Here is a 20371-nt window from a genome sequence, read left to right as displayed (position 1 = left end):
AGTTTCGTGGTTTATACAAGAGAGTAATACCAAAATAACTCCTAAGCTCTTTTTTGAGAACAAAAGCACAGCCAGGAAAGCAACTTCATGCTGATTGGGTGTCCAGAAGAAACTAAATGGATGCTCTTTTTCGCACGTGTGGAGGCACGTCTCAATGGATGTGAGCAGTCCATTGAGATGTTAAGTGAGTCTTTCTATATAAAACAGGACACTAGGGGGAATTCCTTCACTCCAACTCAAGGAAGTCTGATAATTCATCTGGGTATCTAAGCACATTGAGCATTTGAGGACAATGGCTGCAGCATCGGATAGTGTGGTAACGGCAAAAACTCAATGCGTTAAAAAGGTGATTTTGAGTAGATTTTTTTTTTGGACAATAAATCGTAAAACTTATTTATCGGTGTATATTTATTGTATTTTAAATAAAATAAAATAATTTTGTATTTCAGGCTTCCAAACCACTGATGGAGAAGAAAAGAAGGGCACGTATCAATAAATGTTTGAATCAATTGAAAAGCCTCCTGGAAAGCGTCTGTTCCAACAATGTAAGAAATTTAAACGGATTTAATTTTCTATTCAAATTCTAACGCGAATCTCTGTCTCCAAATCTGACGGATCTGATTTAATTTAATTTAACTTAATTATTACATTATTCAGATCCGAAAGCGAAAACTGGAAAAGGCTGACATTTTGGAACTAACGGTGAAACATCTGAGGCATCTGCAAAATAGCGAAAGAGGTGCGTGTGCGCTTTATTTTTTTAAAGAATGTATTCATTTCCCAACATATTATAATAGGATATAAGAAGTGTATTATTGGAAAATCATAACTAAATATTGTTTCCTCTAAATACAGGAATGGCCACAGTTTGTGACTCTGCTGAATATCACGCTGGCTACAGAAGTTGTCTCGCCACTGTCAGTCACTATCTTCACGCGTCAGACACAGACAGGGATTCCCGTTCCATCATGCTGACACATCTCACGAGCGGTCCTCGCCAGACCAGAGTTCCTGATTTCAGTACCGCGGAAAGCGACCCCGCACCGATCCTTGCACCAACAAATACACTTCGGCGATCACATGAAGTTGCACTTAAAACAGACGCTCCTTATCCCAACGTGCAGCAATCATCAGACAGAAAAAGCTGCTTTATGCCGAAGAGGATTGAGATTTGTGACAGTGACAAAATATCATTCGACGCACAGGTTGGGACCACTGGATCCAAGAAGCTCAAAACCATACACTCCAGTCTTAAAAATACAAAGTTCGATGAGTGCTGCAGTTTGAAACACAATTATTGGCGGCCTTGGTAAATATGAATAATTTCAAATGTTATTGTTTTAACACTTAGACTTATAAAGTAGATCTAATTTTTGCTTCTCGTGCACTGTATAGGCCTATGTAGGTCTTTTTTTATGAATGACAAATGGCTATTTTAGTAATAAAAGACTACAACAATATGCGTATTTGTGACCAACATTGTGTATGACTTGTCTTTTATTATCTATAGCCTACTGCATGTCGCCCAAGAACATTTCCAAGCCTCGGAACCATCCACGGGCATTTTTTTATTGGCGAATATTCACTCTTGAATAACGATACTGCTCACTAAGTACCAATACCTTTATACCATCGGTTTACACTATGTTAACACTCGGTTAACTGATATAGGCCTATTACATTAGAGGGGCAAGCTCTCTTCCCGAATTTGTGTTTATGAATGAATGACGGTAGGAGATACAGCTGCTGAGATCGAATGGATGTCAAAGTTTTTATTCTGTAAGAGAATACAATATTTAAAATGCGCTGACCCACACATGGCCCCATTATTATTTTATTTTATTTTTTGGAACCACAGTGGGTAAAAATTCGGCCCCATTAATTAATTTACTTAAATATTCCTGTGGGTCATGCAATGAGCTGCTATGTAAAATTCACTTTCAAACCACCTTTACGTGACCAAACACAGAATGTGGTTTGTGGTGTGCTTTATTTTAAATTTTTCATATATTTTTAAATATTTAAATATTTAAACTGTAAAGAAAATGACTTCAACCTGGGATATGTAAAGCATGCTTTTATATTGAACTTCAAGATAAAACCTTCTTGAATGCATCAAAAGTAAACTCTCTGATTCCTGGCCCAGCTTCATACACAAGTAAAGAAAGAAAAGACAGAATGACTAATGTTCGACTGGTCAAATGTGGAAACAGCATTTATAAAGCATTTATTCTAATGCAGTGGTTCTTAATCCTGGTGACCCACCGCTCTTTGCACATTTTGTATGTCTTGGTTCTTGGTGAATTGCAAAATTCACTTTTATATGGTGTTTGCTTATAAATCTGTCTTTGCACTGTGTGGACACAACCACCATACAATGAAAAAAATCCATTCACTCCTTTTTTTATTCTTCAAAAAGTCTAAACACTCTGAATAATCAAACCATTTGGATTTTCTGACCAATATGATGTCATATTGCTTATGCTCCGCCCACGACCGCTGACGGACTGTTCCATATTAGCATATTTCTGTATTCTGTATTTAAATATTTCCATTTTTTATACTGTCCGCCAAGGCAGCACTTTATAGAAATAAATGTGGTCTGGCACAGGGTCTTTCTTGCAGCAGTCCATGCTCTTTTCAATCAATTTACACTAATCTAAAGCATATTGGCTAAAACAACTAAAGCAAAGTGGCATCTTTATGCAATCAAGAAGGCAATTAATTGCCAGCTAATGTACCGGCTTTCTATGCAGAAAGTTACAAACTTTACATGAAGACCCTAAAGAATCATACCAACTTGTGGAAAATGGGCATCCGATGACCTAACACACCTAATTCAGATCATCAGCTGGTTAGAAGAAAGCTCCACTCAATTTAGTGTGTAAGATAAGAGAGACATACAAAACTTGCTAGGTAATTGCCAATTTTATCATTTTCATTCTTTACAGATATTTAGCTGCGGTAGTCCAGCTGACTTTGTTTAGTTCTTTAATTCTAATAATTAAAATGATCCAATTATATAAAAGCAAAAGTAAAACTTTGTAACTATAAAGTTAAAATATACATATCTTACCTTGACAGGGAGTTTATATCCCTTGGCACGCAAGTGATAATGTTCAAGCCGATCACGCAACCTTCGGGTTACCAGTCTGACTCTCTAACCATTAGGCCACGAAAAGGTGGGATTCGCAGATACACACATTCGTGGGTAGTGTACACACTCATTTTGGTCTGCATGGTGAAGGTAATGCAAGTTCTTTCCTTTTGAGGAATTTTTTTGTAGATAATAAAATAAATACGTCAAGGATCATTGATTATTATATAGACTATTAAATGATTATATAATCATATAAAACAAATTATTTAAAACATTTAATTATAATACAGTCTAATATATCCCAAATGTGGCCTATATGGGATCCTCAAATAAACAATAATGGGAAACCTATCTGGGCTGGGGCCCACAACTTTAATCAAGCTGGGGCCCATATTGAGTCCATTAATACTTATTTACTCACGTTGACCCCATGCCCAGATGACTCCTATTTAACCCAGCATGTGGGGCTCACATGGGCATGTTGGCTGGGTAGTCAGGCAATGCCCATTTTATAAGTTGACCTATATCCGCTGAATGAAATGTCCAAGCTTAATGAAATGTGACACATAAAGACAACAGGACATTCTAAGCATGCACATCTAAGCATGCACACCGATTCCTCCAATAAGGAGCACTACAACTAAATTTTTCTTTAACCATATACGATTTATGAACTTGAAAATTGGTAGGCCTATGCATCTTTTTTGGGGAATGTCCTAAAATGTCCTCTAATATGACTCAGACACTTGGACACAAAAAAAACATTTATATTTTTTTTGGCCAATTAAATTTCAGTGGATAATAACATAAAATCTGAATACCCTACAGTTACAATCGTCTCTGGTTACGTATGTAACCTTAGTTCCCTGAGAGGGAACGAAACGCTGCGTTTACGCTGTGGGAACACTTCCAAGTGTCTCGTCATGAAGCAAATGTATAATCAGTCCAATGAATGAGCGGGACGTCAGGTGACGTCATAGACCAGGAAACTATAAATCACCCCTGAACGCAGAGCGTGACAGCTTCTGAAAAGCCTGAAGCAAGTCGATCAGGGCATGCAGGAAGTATGGCAGGCGAACGCAGCGTTTCGTTCCCTCTCAGGGAACTAAGGTTACATACGTAACCAGAGACGTTCCCTATCAAGGGAACTCCCGCTGCGTTTACGCTGTGGGAACCCCAATACCCACTACGCCATAATGACAAGTGCCCGTTCTGTGTGAAGACCTTGCGCACACTAGAAGCAAGCAACCTCGCCCCAGGAGTGGAGAGGTCTAAGTCATAAAATTTGACAAATGCATGCGGCGAGGGCCAGCCTGCCGCATCACAAATGTCGTGAAGGGAAACTCCCGAAATTAGAGCCATAGAGGCAGCCATACTCCTCGTAGAATGGGCCCGGACAGCCAAGGTGAAGGCTGTCCGGCCGCTTCATAAGCAAGTGAGATAGCCTCAACTACTTGCTTGCTCATTATCTGTTTAGATGCAGGGCAACCTAACTAGTTAACCCAAAGCAAACAAATAATTGCTCTTATATACGCCACAGGGCAGCTCTGTGGACATAAGCATCCAAAGCCCGGAAAGGGCATAACAGATTAAGTTTTTCCTGATCTGGGGTATTAGGTGGAGGACAGAAGGCCTGCAGCACAAATGACCCGCAATTTTAGAAGGGACCTAGGAATACAACCCGGCCTGGGGTGAAGAAAGACTATCACCCTACCAGGTGCAAATCCAAGTATGTGCAGGCCTCAGCCTCATGTACCACGGAGAAATCGAAATTAAGGATCTCTCCTCAGAGATAACCCAGCAAAGAAACATTAATTGCAGAAATCAAGTATTGTACCATCAGGGCAGATAACAAGATTCAGAAGGTGTTCTCCGCACCAGGCAGAGAACAGTTTCTATTTCAATGCATATTCAGTATTCTCGTGGAGGGAGCTCTAGACTGGAGTATGGTCTCCACGACCTCGGTCGAGAGACCTGAATCTATGAGCTGGGCCCCCTCAGAGGCCGAGCCCACAGTATCCATAACTCCGGAAGAGGGTGAAATATTGTGTCCCTGATTGGGACGCTAAGTCCCTCCTGAACGGAATCTCCATGGGAGAGCCATCTAGAAGGGACAGTAGGTCTGAGAAACACTCTCGGGCCGGCCGGAATTGGGCTACTAATAATAGATGAGCCCCTACCAGGCAAACCCTCTCCAGAACTCCCGGGAGCAAAGATATCGGGAAATGCGTACAGGTGTAGCCTCAACCACACCTAGTACATCGTATCCAGTCCAAGCGGAGCTGGATGCATCAGGGAGAACCACAAAGGGCAATGCGTAGTATAAACGATGCAAAAAGGTAGACTGAGTTTACCGAAGTTCTCCCAAAGGAGCTCCACCACCTCAGGGTGAAGTGTCCATTCCCCGGGCCTCAGCCCCTGCCTCAACAGGATATCTGCTCTGATATACGAGACCATCAGTGTGTTGTCCGAAAGGACAGGCACATGGTGACCTCTCGGGTCTGACAGGAAGTATTGAGATAATCGGAATACCGCCATCACTTCTAGCCATTTATGTGCAAAAAGGAAGATGGTCCTGCCAAAGACCCTTCGCCGAGTGACCACTCATGATCACCCCCCACTTGTGAGGGAAACATCTGTCGATAGCATTATGCGTCGACAAGAAGCCCCCAACACTGGGCCTGGGCGAGGAACCAAGGTTCTTCCACATGACCGAGGCACGTAGGCATAGCCGCGTGACCTTGATCATGTGAAAACGGATTTCCCCTCGGAGAAAACCCCTTGGTCCTGAGCCACCACTGCAGGGGTCTCATGTACAGAAGGCCAAAAGTAATTACGTTGGACGCAGCTGCCATGAGACCCAACAGTCTGAAACTGCTTCACAGTGAGTGACTGGCCTAGTTTTACCCCATTTACGGCGAATCGTTATAGCACACCTAGAAAAGTGGTCCTCTGAGCTGGGAGGAGCACACTCTTCTTGGTGTTGTGTCGCAACCCCAACATCTTAAATAAAACAGGACGACATCTCGATACCGAACTGCCATATGCTCAGATTGAGCTAGGATCAACCAACCGTCTATATAATATAATACGTGAATGCCCTGGGGTCTCAGAGGAGCCAGAGCTGCATCCACGCATATTGTAAAGATGCGGGGTGATAAACATAGGCCGAATGGAATAACCCAATACTGGTATGCTTCGCCCCTGAAAGCAAACCTCAGGAACCTCCTGTGATGAGGATGGATAGATAAGTAAGCGTCCTTCAAGTCTATTGTGACAAACCGGTCCTCGGACTGAATCTGTGCACAATCATATTAGCGTAAGCATACTGTGAACTTGAGATTCTGAAACCTGCCGTTTAATTGACGCAGATCTAGAATAGGACGCAACCCTTCATCCTCTTTCAGAACAATGAAGTAACGGCTGAAAAACCCTGACTGTCTGCTGGGAGGAGGAACCCCTTCTATAGCTCCTTTTGCAGAAGTGTCAGCACTTCCTGCTCCATAACCAGAGCCTGCTCGAGGTCCACCACTGTGGGGAGGACCCCTAGAAATCTGGGCGGACGAGAACCGAACTGAATTCTGAAACCCTTCTATAGTGAGCAGGACCCACTGAGAAATATGTGGCAGTAGTAACCACGCTGCCAGAAATTCTGCTAAGGGCACCAGTCTCTGGAGTCTGGCCTCTGGATTTGGTTGAACAGTCACTTCGGTGCCCTGAAGCGGCGAACCGGCAGGAAACAACCAAACTGACCGTTCTACGACCCTCCTCGGAGGATCGTATGGGGACGCTGACACCTCGGTGCCCTGAACGGCGAACCGGCAGGGAACAACCGAACTGGCAGCGCTGCGACCCTCCTCAAAGAGTCGCACCCCAGAGGTCGCCGAGGAGAAACGATTTCTCAAAACCGTCCCTGCCCCGGAGGAACCTTCAGAAGCCTGATAGCCTCAGCGTCAGGACTTCTTGTCCAAGTTTTATTAGAGATAACGACAGTCCTCAGATCTTGCCTACCTCTAACTCCTAGTTCCAACGACCCTCCTCGGAGGATCGTTGGAAAAAGCAGGCACCTCGGTACCCTGAAACGGCGAACCGGCAGGGAAACCGAACTGACCGCTCTACGACCCTCCTCGGAGGATCGTTTGGGGACGCTGACACCTCGGTGCCCTGAACGGAGGACCGGCAGGGAACAACCGAACTGGCAGCGCTGCGACCCTCCTCAGAGAGTTGCACCCCAGAGGGCGCCGAGGAGAAACGATTTCTCAAAACCGTCCTACCCCGGAGGGGACCATCCTCAGAAGCCTGCAGCCTCGGCGTCAGGCTTATTTTCTTTCTTTTTGCAGCACTTTATGCTGCGAGGAGCTTTAGTAGGTTGAGACTGCTTCCCAGCAGTCTCAGGAACATTAGATCGGTGAGGAAGAATCCTCTGGAACGCCGCTGAATAGTTTATTCCTTTGTTTATTTGAAAGCGCAGAGTTCAGAAGAACAGACATGTTTTATATTATTTTTCTTTACATCAGAAAACTTAATATATATATCACTCCGTGGCCACCAGCAGGAAACAACCGAACTGGCAGCGCTGCAACCCTCCTCAGAGAGTCGCCCTCCAGAGGACGCCGAGGAAAAACGATTTCTCAAAACCGTCCCTCCCCGGTACAGTTTTGTCTGTTGCGCGACGCAATTCTGGAATAGCGTCAGCGCTGACATCCTCACATTCATCCATGCCCTTATATATAAATATATATACTTTACCAACCAGCGCTGCTTAATAATATTGATCTATTATTTATGATGGCTGGTGGGTAGCGTCGGGGTTATAATGACGCCGACTCAGGAGAGAGATAGCTTGCAAGCGTCTCTTAACCCGAGGCTCTGTCATACCATGATACTAAATACCCATAACTATAGTAGAAGTTTGGGGATTTAAAACACATAAATAGAAACCGGTTTATTCCACGATCTCGACACCTCAGTGTGCAGATAGGGCGCTTTTTTTAAAACGGCAATCCCCGACGAGGAGGCTGAGATATAGAGTTTATATAAATTCATTATATCCTCACTCTCAGATTTTTTATCATTATATTCTCTTTTTACTCTCATGTTGGCTGGCCAGTAAATATTTATTTAACTTAGCAACAGCACTAGATAAAACCTCCTTTTATAAGCTCCTCTTTATTCAACAGAGTTATGAGCAAACTTATTTATTATAGAAACTCATAAACATCTGCCTTATATATATATATATATATATATAATATTCTTTATATATATTCTTTATTGTTTTGTTCTCTCTTTCTTAACAAAACATAAACGATACCAGTTCCTCGGAACTGGAAATCGCAGCATGAGTGTCTCATCGCGGGGAGGAGAAACGCAGCGCGTGCTTCTCCCCGAGAAAAGCCACTGGATCTGGCAGATGAGAGCCGAGATAGGGCGCGCCCGTCTCAACCCCCGCTGTCAGATCCGTTTGCGAACCCCACGAAACGAGTCCCCGCCGCGCCTCGGCAACAGCGGGACCCGCGCCTCGAGGAACGCGAACCGAACCGTCATCCTCGAAGAACGGCCGGCGGGAGCAGAGCGTCCTCACGGACAGCTTCTAGCAATGCTCACAGGCAGTCCCCTCGAGAACTGACTGTTAACATGCTCCACTCCCAAACAAGCTGATGTGTGTGTGTCCCCGCTCGTAAAATAACGTGGGCAGGGAACAACACAACGCTTGTTTGCTCTTTTTTTGCCATAAAATATATATTGCAACTTGACAGACAACAATAAATAAGACAGACAGAATCTGACCGATTCACACAGAGAGCGCTTCGCTGAAGAAACAGAAGCTGTCACGCTCTGCGTTCAGGGGTGATTTATAGTTTCCTGGTCTATGACGTCACCTGACGTCCCGCTCATTCATTGGACTGATTATACATTTGCTTCATGACGAGACACTTGGAAGTGTTCCCACAGCGTAAACGCAGCGGGAGTTCCCTTGATAGGGAACTACAAATATAGCTGCAAACCGCAATTATCGGGTCCAAGCACAAAGAAGACAACAAACCATGCCAACATGTCTGGGAGTGTCAGACCAACTGCAACAATGAGCAATTAAAGATATTTTAAGATGATTTTAGGCAAAATGGGTGAAAAAAATCATATATATAGTTACTAATAATATGATTTAATCGTCTGTCACTTTTGACCAATAGGTGGCGCAGTTATAAAATTGATGTGGTGTGGTCAGAGTGAGGTGACAATGACACATACAAAGTTTGGTGTCAATATCTATGTCATCTTTACATAAGTTTAAATTTAAGCTAAAGTTTTATCTTTTTGGCCGGGCATTTCACTAAATCTCAATTATGGTTTTATTACATTATGTGTTAATGGTTTATTTTGCTCCTTATTTCATGTTTCCTGAACTTTTACCTTGTAATGCACAGTGGTCAACTTCTGTTGTGTTTATTTGTGCTATATAAATAAAATGAAATGAAATATGTCAAGGCATTGCAGAGATAAAGCCTGAATAGTCATTTTTGCATCATGCCTCAAATTTGCTGCTGCGGTATATGAAAACGGTTTCGTCTATCAACGCAAAATCCATAACATTTTGTCGGCACCGTCTGGAGATGACACGATTAGATTTTGGTGAATATCAGACAAACGGTCTAGGAGAAGTTCGAAAAAGTAGATTTTAAAAGATGGTGGACAGGAAGAATGGCAAAATTGGTATCTATGTTTTCGGCATAACTCAATGAATCTAATAAGACCAGTGTCATAGGCACTGTAGGCAAATGTATTCTAAAGTTATTAGTATGTTTGGACATTTTGTTATAACTTTTTTACCACAAGGTGGCGCTTCCCCGAAACTTTTTGAGTACCTTCAAGGCATGGTGCCTTTGTTTGCATTTTCTTTCCACTTTTGGCATAGGTGTATAGCCAACGACCTATGTTTCCATACTTCCTACGGTGATTTCGTCTCGAAGCGGAATCTCAAGCGGTTTCGAAGATATTGGCAAATGTTTTTTAAGTGCTGAATCAAAATGCTACACAAACCACAAGTCGAAACCTAGCATGTTTGGTACCATTGGACTTGGCAAGGATTCAAGAATCCAAGGAAAATAAGTCAACCACACCCAGAGTTATAAGCATTTGAAATTTTTATTTTACCACTAGGTGGTGCTGGTTAAAAACTTCTCAGGCTCCTTCAGGGCATCGTACTGATGACCCATACTGAGTTTCGTAACAATACGTGTATGCATTCATAAAATACAGCATTTTGTAACAAAATTCTAAATGGCTGACGCTTAAAATGGTCGATAGTGAAAATATATGAATTGAATTGGATATCAGTCGACTGTTTGGACAAACCGTTTTTGTAAGCAAAAATAGCCATTTTTCGTATCGCTGGACCAGTAGACCCGAAACAGCTCCGAAACAGATGGAGCTGTAGCCTCAAGTCATGTGATGACATGTGACAAGTTTGGTCAGAATGCGTTTAAAATTAGTTTGCGCCGTATTCGAGAACGGTTTGATGAATCAACTTGAATTCCATACTTTTAGTCGGCAAGGTCTGAAGATGTTCTGGTAAAATTTCTGCGAAAATTGGAGCAATGGCCTTGGAGGAGTTCGAAAAATTATTATTTTTAGAAAATTCAAAATAGTGGACAATTTGTCATGACGGAAATTGAAGTCATAGGGTGTAGTAGAATCGTCGTGAGCTAAGGAAACTGAGTGAATAAGAGTTTTGTTTATAGCCCTTACAGTTCAAAAGTTATTAGCATAATTTAAATATGAGTGAAACTTTGGACAGTTGGTGGCGCTAAAGGGATTGAGTTAGATTCTCTAAATTTGCTATAGTGACATTTAAAACTACCCTCTATCTGTGTGCCAAATGTATAACTTTCCCGCAAGCGGTTCTATGGGCTGCCATAGACTTCCATGGTGGAAGAAGAAGCGGAAGAATAATCAGGACGCCAACGATTGCATTAGGTGCCTACGCACTTTCAGTGCTTGGCCCCTAATTACTTTATACATATTGTGAAAATTAATATGTCTCCCGATATTTTCTGAAAATCAGCCACAAGGTGGCGCTATAAAAAGCAACTTTATGTTTTAGCTAATAACTCCACAAACGTGGGTGACAGAATAAAAAAAAAATCTTATTTTTTTAAATCCTTGCCCGAGCAATAGATAATCTGATGATTATCTAAAAAGTATCTGAGTTTTTCATATCTTCCCTAAATCAGCGCTCATCAGCTCTAGACCATGCTGATAATTTTTTATTTTTTTATATGTGTCTGGTATGACCCATTATCACTATTATGTCTATCTATATCTTGTGTGCACAACATCCAAACACAGTGGCGGGCCGTGCATTTCACACCTAGGCCTTCAGTGATGTCCAACCTGAATTAATAACGAAAAACAGTGAAATTCCTGTTTTTATTTTGCACCGGCAGTTATAGGGTTAATGCGGTGAGTTCGGGAAAGGCCGGGTAGAGAGAAACGAGCGAGTGCGTTCGGCTGGCTACAGTGGTTCTTGCGTTCTGATCATAAATTTACAAGAAAAATTAGGAAGAAAATATTATGCACGGACAAAAACGGGGGCAAAAAATGCATTATACTCACCAAAACTACTGCCTATTTTTTTTAATACAAAATCCATTCTAATTTCTTTCCTCAAAAAGACTTAAATTACTTGGATGTGCAGGTTGTCTGTGCGTTTCAGTCCCAACAACCTTTTCTATTGCCATCGAGGTTAATGTGCTGAAAGTCGAGTCTGTCCCGTCGTATTTCTGGCATAAGTTTTAATTGGCTTTAGTGCTGAGAGTGTCTGCTCGACAGAAGCAGTAAACCGGGAAAACACCGCAAAACATGACGATGTGTAACGTTACAGCCGACACAAGCTCTCACACAGATTTTTGAACGATATCAATGAGATCAGCGCGACTTTTGGCTTCAAAATCAGTCCTGGCATAACGTTACATTGCAGTCTGTTCTGTTTTTACCCGGACAGATCGATAGAGATCCGTGACTCTGCGTAAGCTGAATAAAGCTGAATAAGGGATTTTTTCCGGTAGGTTTGAACCTGCTGGTGGTCGAGGAAGGAAAGAAACATTAATTTGTGGGTTGAAAAACTATTAAATCTACAGGAATATATTTTAGTTTACACAGTTCGCTACTGATGCGGTTAGCTATCTCTGACTACCAGTAATAATAGTACACGCTCTGACCATCCAATCAAAGGGCGTGAAAATGCTTACGTTATTGTATGCCTGCTAGATGGCCCCGGTGCAATCAACTCGATATCTGATTGGCTTATTAAATCTGACTGATTATCTGATTGGTTAAAGCAACAGTTTCATTGCCATTCATTTTAAGCTACAGGCGCCCGCACTATCGATTCTGAAGGCCTCGAGGCAGATATATTTGACCTGGCAACACATGATGGCTGAAATATGATTGGATAAAAGCGCTAAAATAAACATACACTACTGGAAGCAGCGCAACCAAGAGAAAAACTATGACATTAAGAGAATGGACTATTGGGAATCATGTAATACTCATTCATAAAATATATATATTAAAGTTCAAGTCAGTGATTCTGATAATGTTTAGGCCAGCAGAGAAGGCCTTGCTGGCCCTGACGGCCCACCACTGTCCAAACATCTCAAAACTGTACATATAGAGAACAAGTAATTTTGAGCAAACATGCTTAGTTACATGAATCCATGCTGCTCAGGAGGCTAACAGCAATATCAGTCATTACAACTGCCAGTTACTTGTTCATCCTGGCAAAATTAGCCCATTGGCCTCTGTCCATCATCATAGCCTCGTAATCATTAGCATATACTGATTGGCTATATTTCACTCTCTACTACACCAATGAGCTGGTGTGTGGTGGTCATTCTGGCGCAATATGGCTGCCGTTGCATCATCCAGCTGGACGCTGCACATTGGTGGTGGTTGAGGAGCGCTTTAAGAGGGAATCCCTTCCATAAGTAAAGTGCTTTGAGTACCCAGAAAAGCGCTATTTAAATGTAACGAATGTAACGAATTATAACGAAATAACTGAAAGATGAAGGCTGTAATATTAATGTTGCACACTAGAGGGAGCCACTGGATAAGGAATCTTATAAGCATAATGTTTTGATCAGTTTCTAATTATTTAAATGGAAATAAATGCATAGATCTAATTAATTTGTATAACGAGTCTGTTGACAGTATGACACAACATTGACACTCATGTTGTGGAGGCATCCACCTCAACGACAAACTGTAACTCTGGATTCGGATGTAGCAGGATGAGAGCGGTGGCGAAGGCTTCTTTGAGGGTTGAGAACGTGTTGGTGGCTTCAGGGTTCCAGGACAGAGACTTGGGCCGGTTTTTGAGTAGTGACGTGAGAACTGAGAAGACTGTAATTGAGGATGAATCGGCGGTAGAAATTGGCAAATCCAAGCAATCTTTGGAGTTCTTTGATGGTGATGGGTTGGGGCCAGGTCCGGATGGCTTTCACCTTCCTCTGGTCCTTCTGGATGCCTTGTTGGTCCATGATGTAGCCTAAGAACTGGACAGTGGATGTATGGAACTCACATTTTTCTAACTATAAATAGAGATGTTGTTCTCTAAGACATTGGAGGACCTGCTTCACGTGTTGGCGGTGTTCTGCTAGGTTTCGAGATAATATCAGGATATCGTCGATATAGACTATAACAATTCACTAGCAAGGACCACGCCACAACCACACAGATTTAGCTTTATGGAATGAAGAAGGGTCGAAAGGGATGGGGAAAGAATGTTATGGTTCTCCGTCTGGCTGATCAGGGAGTCTTGTCCAGGGAGACTCAGAGTGGGGGCTTCGTCTCGGTAGTAGTAAGCAGAGTTACTTAAAGACCCCCGGATGCAGCCTGTGGAAGTAAAAATGGGGGATGTTAGAGATTGAGAGGGGGGAGGGGGGAGGGGGGAGATTGGGGTCGAGGGTAAGTGGGATGGATGGGATGGGATGAGTTGGAAGGGGAGGGGTGGGTGGGGTCGAGAAACTGAGATGAACGGTGTGGTGAAGGTGGGTTCGGTGTATATATACAGACGGGGAACGAGCTGATTAGTTGAGGCGTGGCCTTGCTCCCGGACTTCAGTTAACTTGTTAACTACATATCTTTGAAGCAAATTTTGGAATACTTCGATTATGTAGCCTTGGAAGACTGAAGGTGCATTGGACAGGCCGTACGGCATGGTGGGAGAGAAGTAACTGACATGTCCACGACCCAGTGGCTTACCCAGGATGGTATGAATCTCTAGGTTCTGGGCGCAGTGTTTCCTCTTGACATTGAGCCTTTGAAGGAGATGATGGGAGATTAAGTTGCTCGCTGAGCTGGAGTCAATGAGAGCTTGTGCTGAAACAGTGGAGCAAGAGGTTACTATATATACTGTGGTACGGGTTAGAGAGGCAATCTTAGGTGGTAGCTGCATGGTACTCACCGCTGGGTGTGGGGGTCGAATGGGACAGTTGGACATGATGTGTCCCCCCACAATACAAACACAGATGGTTAGTCCATCTTCTTTGACGCTCCGCAGGTGCAAGGTGGTGCGAATCTACCTGCATCGATTCTGGTGTTGGAAGGGTGGCAGATGGTACCTGAGGCGGAGGATGCAAAGCGAGATGAGGCAGTGAGCAAGCTGAAAGACGTTGTGAAACTCGAATGGACTTCTGGATTCAATTTTCTAGACCCATATCATCATGGATGACCATCAGTTGATGAATGACAGAATTAAGATCTTGGCGAAAGGCTGTGAGGAGAGCAGCTTCGTTCCAACCGCTTGCAGTGGCGAAAGTACGGAACTGTAGCGCATAAGAACTCACAGATTGGTTACCTTCATGAAGATGGAAAAGTTGATCGTGGACTGAGAGGGTGGATGTGGTTTGGCCGAAGACTTCTTTGAAGTGAAGTAGAAAGGCGGACAATGATTTTGTAACTGGGACGTCAGCTTGCCATAGCGATTGAGCCCACTGAAGAGCTCGTCCAGAAGGGAGATCACAAAGGCGATGCGTGCTCGATCAGTGGTGTAAAGATGAGGTTGCATTTCGAAATGAAGGTTGCATTGTAATATAAACCCAGGCAATCCTCTGCCTAGCCGCAGTATGTCGCTGGTCATGGGTGAAGGAGGTCTTGATGGCGGAAGGAGTGATTGTCGAACGGCATTCACCAGTTCAGCGAAGGGATCTGCGGTGTCCGTGCTCATGCTCAGCATATTAGATGGTCTGGTCTTCTGTCACACTCAGAAGGCGACAGACAAGGTTAAGGTGAAATAACAAGTTTATTAAAGTGCAGAGGGTGAGCGGTGCAGGGAGATAATGCAGCTGCGATGACAACAATATGGTGATGACTTAGCTGTACAGGATGAATGTCTTTGCAGGAGAGAAGTGGACAAGATGAGCCTAGATGACGATGAACAGTGAAGACGGGAAGATCGGGACTTCAGGTAAGTAGTTGGGAATGATGGTCACTCGGGTGAGCAGTCTGTAGCATTTGTCAAAGTAAAGAAGTGCAGGTTATCAAAACTCAGGTGACTGTGATCGAGTGGGCGGAGTGCAGTGATAAGGTGCTGATTGGTGGGGTGATGGTTCTGTGGACTCCGTGACAAAAGTAGTGTTCATGGCCCCATGGGGCTTAAGTTTAGGGGTGGATCTACATATTGATGTTTTACCGACAAACCATAAGTTTTTTGTCAGACTGTACAAATTCATATGAAAATGCTAAACCGCACAATACTTTTCAATTTTTTTGGCCAGCAATAAAAGAGTAGATCTGAACCCCATTAAACAATTTCAGGATTAATTGGAGCAGCAACTGCAAGTCTGCAGGCTGCTTTTCTCAATGACTGATCTCACTGTGGCTCGTCTTGCTGAACATTTCATTTTAAAAGTTTGAATGGCCAGTCGGTAAACCTTGCATTATAGAACCTGCTGTGCTCACACAAAAAATAACCCTCCACATACTGCAGCAGCAGAGTTGGATACACAGCATTTTCTAGATGTCTGTCATATTTTGAAAGGGTTGTCCGCATTAGCCATATAGTTTATGTGGGTTATCATTATTTGTGGTGGGAAAGAACAATTTTGTGACATAACATTACATAGAAACAGCCAGAGGATGTAAGCACAAAATCAGACTAGGTATTCAGGATATGGAACGTCTCGGTTACGGATGTAACCCTCGTTCCCTGAGTAGGGAACGGAGACGTTACGTCGAATGACGACGAATGGGGTTCGCTTAGAAGCCTATCCTCTTCGAACAGTAATAAAACGAGCCAATGGCAAGCAAATGCCATGGGTCTGCTGAATTTGCATAGCATAACTCCGCCCCACCTTGTGGGTATAAAGGAAGTGAGCTGGCAACATGCAGATATGTTTCTTCGCTGAAGGAGCCAAGGCTGAACTCGGCTGTTCCAGCGGTACAGCGGAAGTGGCAGAAAGACGTAACGTCTCCGTTCCCTACTCAGGGAACGAGGGTTACATCCGTAACCGAGACGTTCCCTTTCGTTGTCACTTCGAGTTACGTCGAATGACGACGAATGGGGTTCCCAGTCCAATCACGCCACCTCGGCTGTCTTCCAGTGCCCTGCGTAAGTCTGAGCTCCCTGTCGTGACTAGCACGGACGAAGGACTCCTACTTAACACAGGAATACCAAGGTACACTGGGAGCATATCTCAGTGGAATATGCAATCAGTGCCCGCCCGAAGGGGGGACTTAAGAATAACATATGACCCGGAGGGGGGTGCATACGGAGAACACTGGGGTGTCCAGCCCGAAGGGTGGAGTATTTCAACCCCAGGGGTGGCAGACTGGCTTGCCAAGGGAAAGACACATGCTCGAGAGAGGCTTACAGTGGAAATACACACGTGGGGGTCGCCCAGAGGGGGAACCATGCACATGGCGGCACCTAGCCAACGCGAAAGCTGCCAGAGGCATAACTCTGGCGTTGACGTCAACAGCGCTGGAGGAACTCAGGGCTTATCAGGCTCACCTGAGGAAAATATCGCACGTATCCAGTCCGTGGAGTGGAATGGCGAGCAAGCGAAGACACCTGAGCGGGTCCTAGTACCGGCTGGTTGAAGCGAGTACACGGGAGGACACTGGCTCCACTCGGAGATTATAGAATCTGGCGAATGTGTTGGGTGTCGCCCAGCCTGCAGCTCTGCAGATGTCTGTTAGCGAGGCGCCATGCGCTAGAGCCCAAGAGGAGGCCACACTCCGGGTGGAGTGGGCCGTCACACCAAGGGGGCACGGTCGACCTTGCTGCTGGTAAGCCAAGCAATGGCGTCCACTATCCAGTGAGACAACCTTTGCTTGGAGAGAGCCTTTCCCTTCAGCTTCCCACCATAACAGACAAAGAGCTGGTCTGAGGTCCTGAACACTGCGTTCTGTCTACGTAAGCACGGAGGGCGCGTACTGGACAGAGCAATGCCAAGGCTGGGTCTGCCTCCTCCAGGGGCAGCGCTTGCAGGTTCACCACCTGGTCCCGGAAGGGAGTGGTGGGAACCTTGGGCACATATCCAGGCCGGGGTCGCAGGAACACGTGCGAAAAGGCCGGCCCGAATTCCAGGCACGCTTCGTCTACAGAAAATGCGTGCAGGTCCCCTACCCTCTTGATGGAGGCCAATGCAACCAGGAGCGCTGTCTTGATTGACAGGAACTTAAGCTCCACTGATTGCAGAGGCTCAAAGGGAGCACTCTGCAGGGCAGTTAGAACCACTGAGAGGTCCCAAGAGGGAACGAGAGGAGGGCGAGGAGGATGTAGTCTCCTCGCTCCTCTCAGGAACCTGATGACCAGGTCGTGCTTTCCCACGGACTTACCTTCGACTGCGTCGTGATGTGCGGCGATAGCGGCAACATACACTTTCAGGGTGGAGGGAGACAGCCTTCGCTCCAACCCATCCTGCAGGAAGGAAAGCACGACACTGATCGGGCATGATCTGGGGTCTTCTGAGTGAGAAGAGCACCAAGAGACGAAGAGGTTCCACTTCAACGCGTAGGCATGTCTAGTGGACGACGCTCTAGCGGAAGTGATGGTAGCCACCACCGCTGGTGGTAGGGTACTCAAACCTGCCTCGTCCCGTCCAGGAGCCACACGTGGAGGTTCCAGAGATCGGGACGAGGGTGCCAAAGGGTGCCCCGTCCCTGAGAAAGGAGGTCCTTCCTCAGAGGAACTGGCCAGGGAGGTGCTGTCGCGAGGAGTACAAGTTCGGAGAACCAGGTTCGGGTGGGCCAGTGTGGCGCAACCAATATGACCTGCTCCTCGTCCTCCCTGATCTTGCACAGGTCTGTGCAAGAAGGCTCACTGGGGGAAACGCATACTTGCGGAGGCCCCGCGGCCAGCTGTGCGCCAGTGCGTCCGTGCCGAGCGTGCCCTCGGTCAGGGAGTAAAACTGGGCGCAGTGGGAGGAGTCGTGGGAGGCAAACAGGTCTACCTGTGCGTCCCCGAACTGATCCCAAATCAGCTGAACCGCCTGGGGATGGAGTCTCCATTCTCCAGGAAGAGGTTGAAGCCGTGAGAGCTCGTCGGCTGCACAGTTCAGGTCTCCCGGGATATAATGGCTCGAAGCGACCTCAGATGCTTCTGACTCCATAAGAGGAGGTGGCGGGCGAGTTGCGACATACGGCGGGAGCGTAGACCACCTTGTCGGTTGATGTACGCTACTGTCGTGGTATTGTCTGATCGGACTAGTACGTGCTGGTTCTTGAGCAACGCATGGAAGCGGTGCAGAGCGAGACGTACTGCCAGCAACTCGAGGCAATTGACATGCCATAGGCGGAGGGGTCCTGTCCAGGAGCCCGCGGCAGCATGTCCATTGCACATGGCGCCCCAGCCCGTGGAGGAGGCATCCGTTGAGACAACAACATGCCTGGAAACTCGTTCTAAGGGCACTCCGGCCCGAAGAAAGCTGAGGTTCGTCCACGGGGTGAAGGTCTGACGGCAGGTCGGAGTAACTGGTACTCGGAGCATGCCCTGGTGCCATGCCCACCTCGGGACTCGATTGTGAAGCCAGTGCTGAAGCGGTCTCATATGAAGCAATCCGAGCGGCGTTACCGCGGCTGCAGATGCCATATGCCCCAGGAGCCTCTGAAAAAGTTTCAGTGGAACCGCACTCTTGCCCTCGATTTGTCTCAGGCAAGTCAGCAGTGACTGCGCGCGCTCGCTCGTAAGCTGTGCGCACATGGCGACCGAGTCGATTTCCATACCGAGAAAAGAGATCCTCTGCACGGGGCAAAGTTTGCTCTTCTCCCAGTTGACCCGAAGGCCCAGACGGGCTAGGTGCCGGAGCACTAGGTCCCTGTGTTCGCAAACCTGGTCTCGAGAGTGAGCTAAGATTAGCCAGTCGTCGAGATAATTCAGGATGCGAACCCCGTGTTGCCGTAGCGGCACAAGGGCTGCCTCGACGACCTTCGTGAAGACGCGAGGAGACAGGGCCAGCCCGAAAGGGAGAACTGCGTACTGGTATGCCTGCCCCTCGAAAGCAAACCGCAAGAACGGTCTGTGTCGAGGAAGAATGGAGACATGAAAGTAGGCGTCCTTCAGGTCGATCGCTGCAAACCAATCCTGTGGCTGCACACATTCGAAAATGCGTTTGGCCGTGAGCATCTTGAACGGAAGCCTGTGAAGGGAACGGTTCAAGACGCGCAGATCCAGGATTGGCCGTAACCCACCGGATTTCCTGGGGACAATGAAGTAGGGGCTGTAGAAGCCGGACCTCATTGCGGCTGGAGGGACAGTCTCGATCGCACCCTTCGCCAGCAGGGTGGCGACCTCCGCACTCATGACAGGGGCATTGCCACCGACCATAGTGAAGCGGACTCCCCTGAAGCGGGGAGGAGACCGTGCGAACTGAGTCGCATAGCCGAGCCTGATGGTTCGCGCGAGCCAGCGGGACAGGGGGGAAGCTCTAACCAGGCTCCCACGGACTGTGCCAGCGGGGTCATGCGAACGACAGACGTCCCCCCGGGTGTGCAGCGAAGCGGAATGACCGGCCCAGACGTGGGTGGCATAGCGGCCCGGTGTGGGGGCACGGTCATAGCCGCGTCCTGCCAGAGGAGGCCAGGGAAGGACCAGCGTTCCACAGGGGCGTGCTCTGGCAGGGGTCTGGCGACAGAGGGGGACGAGAGTGGCGAGGCCCGTGAGCGTGCGCACTGTCATCCGAGAACTCTGTGACAGAGGAGGGTGAGAGTGGCGGGACCCGAGGGTGGCGCGCACTGTCGTCCGAGAACTCTGTGTGCTCAGAGATG

At 46.2% G+C, this 20371-nt stretch overlaps 1 protein-coding gene across 1 annotated transcript; it reads left to right on the top strand.

Moving 5' to 3' along the window:
• Positions 1-292: 292 nt before the first annotated feature.
• On the top strand, positions 293-1313 carry her3 (hairy-related 3; the record flags this gene model as incomplete). Its single annotated transcript, XM_079637800.1, has 4 exons — positions 293-346; positions 450-545; positions 658-739; positions 856-1313. The coding sequence occupies 4 exons, from the start codon at positions 293-295 to the stop codon at positions 1311-1313; spliced, it is 690 nt and encodes a 229-aa protein (XP_079493926.1).
• Positions 1314-20371: the final 19058 nt, after the last annotated feature.

This window comes from Phoxinus phoxinus (assembly GCF_949152265.1).
Source record: "Phoxinus phoxinus genome assembly, chromosome: 15".
NCBI classification, from domain to species: Eukaryota; Metazoa; Chordata; class Actinopteri; order Cypriniformes; family Leuciscidae; genus Phoxinus; species Phoxinus phoxinus.
This window is presented reverse-complemented; position numbering and strand designations above follow the sequence as displayed.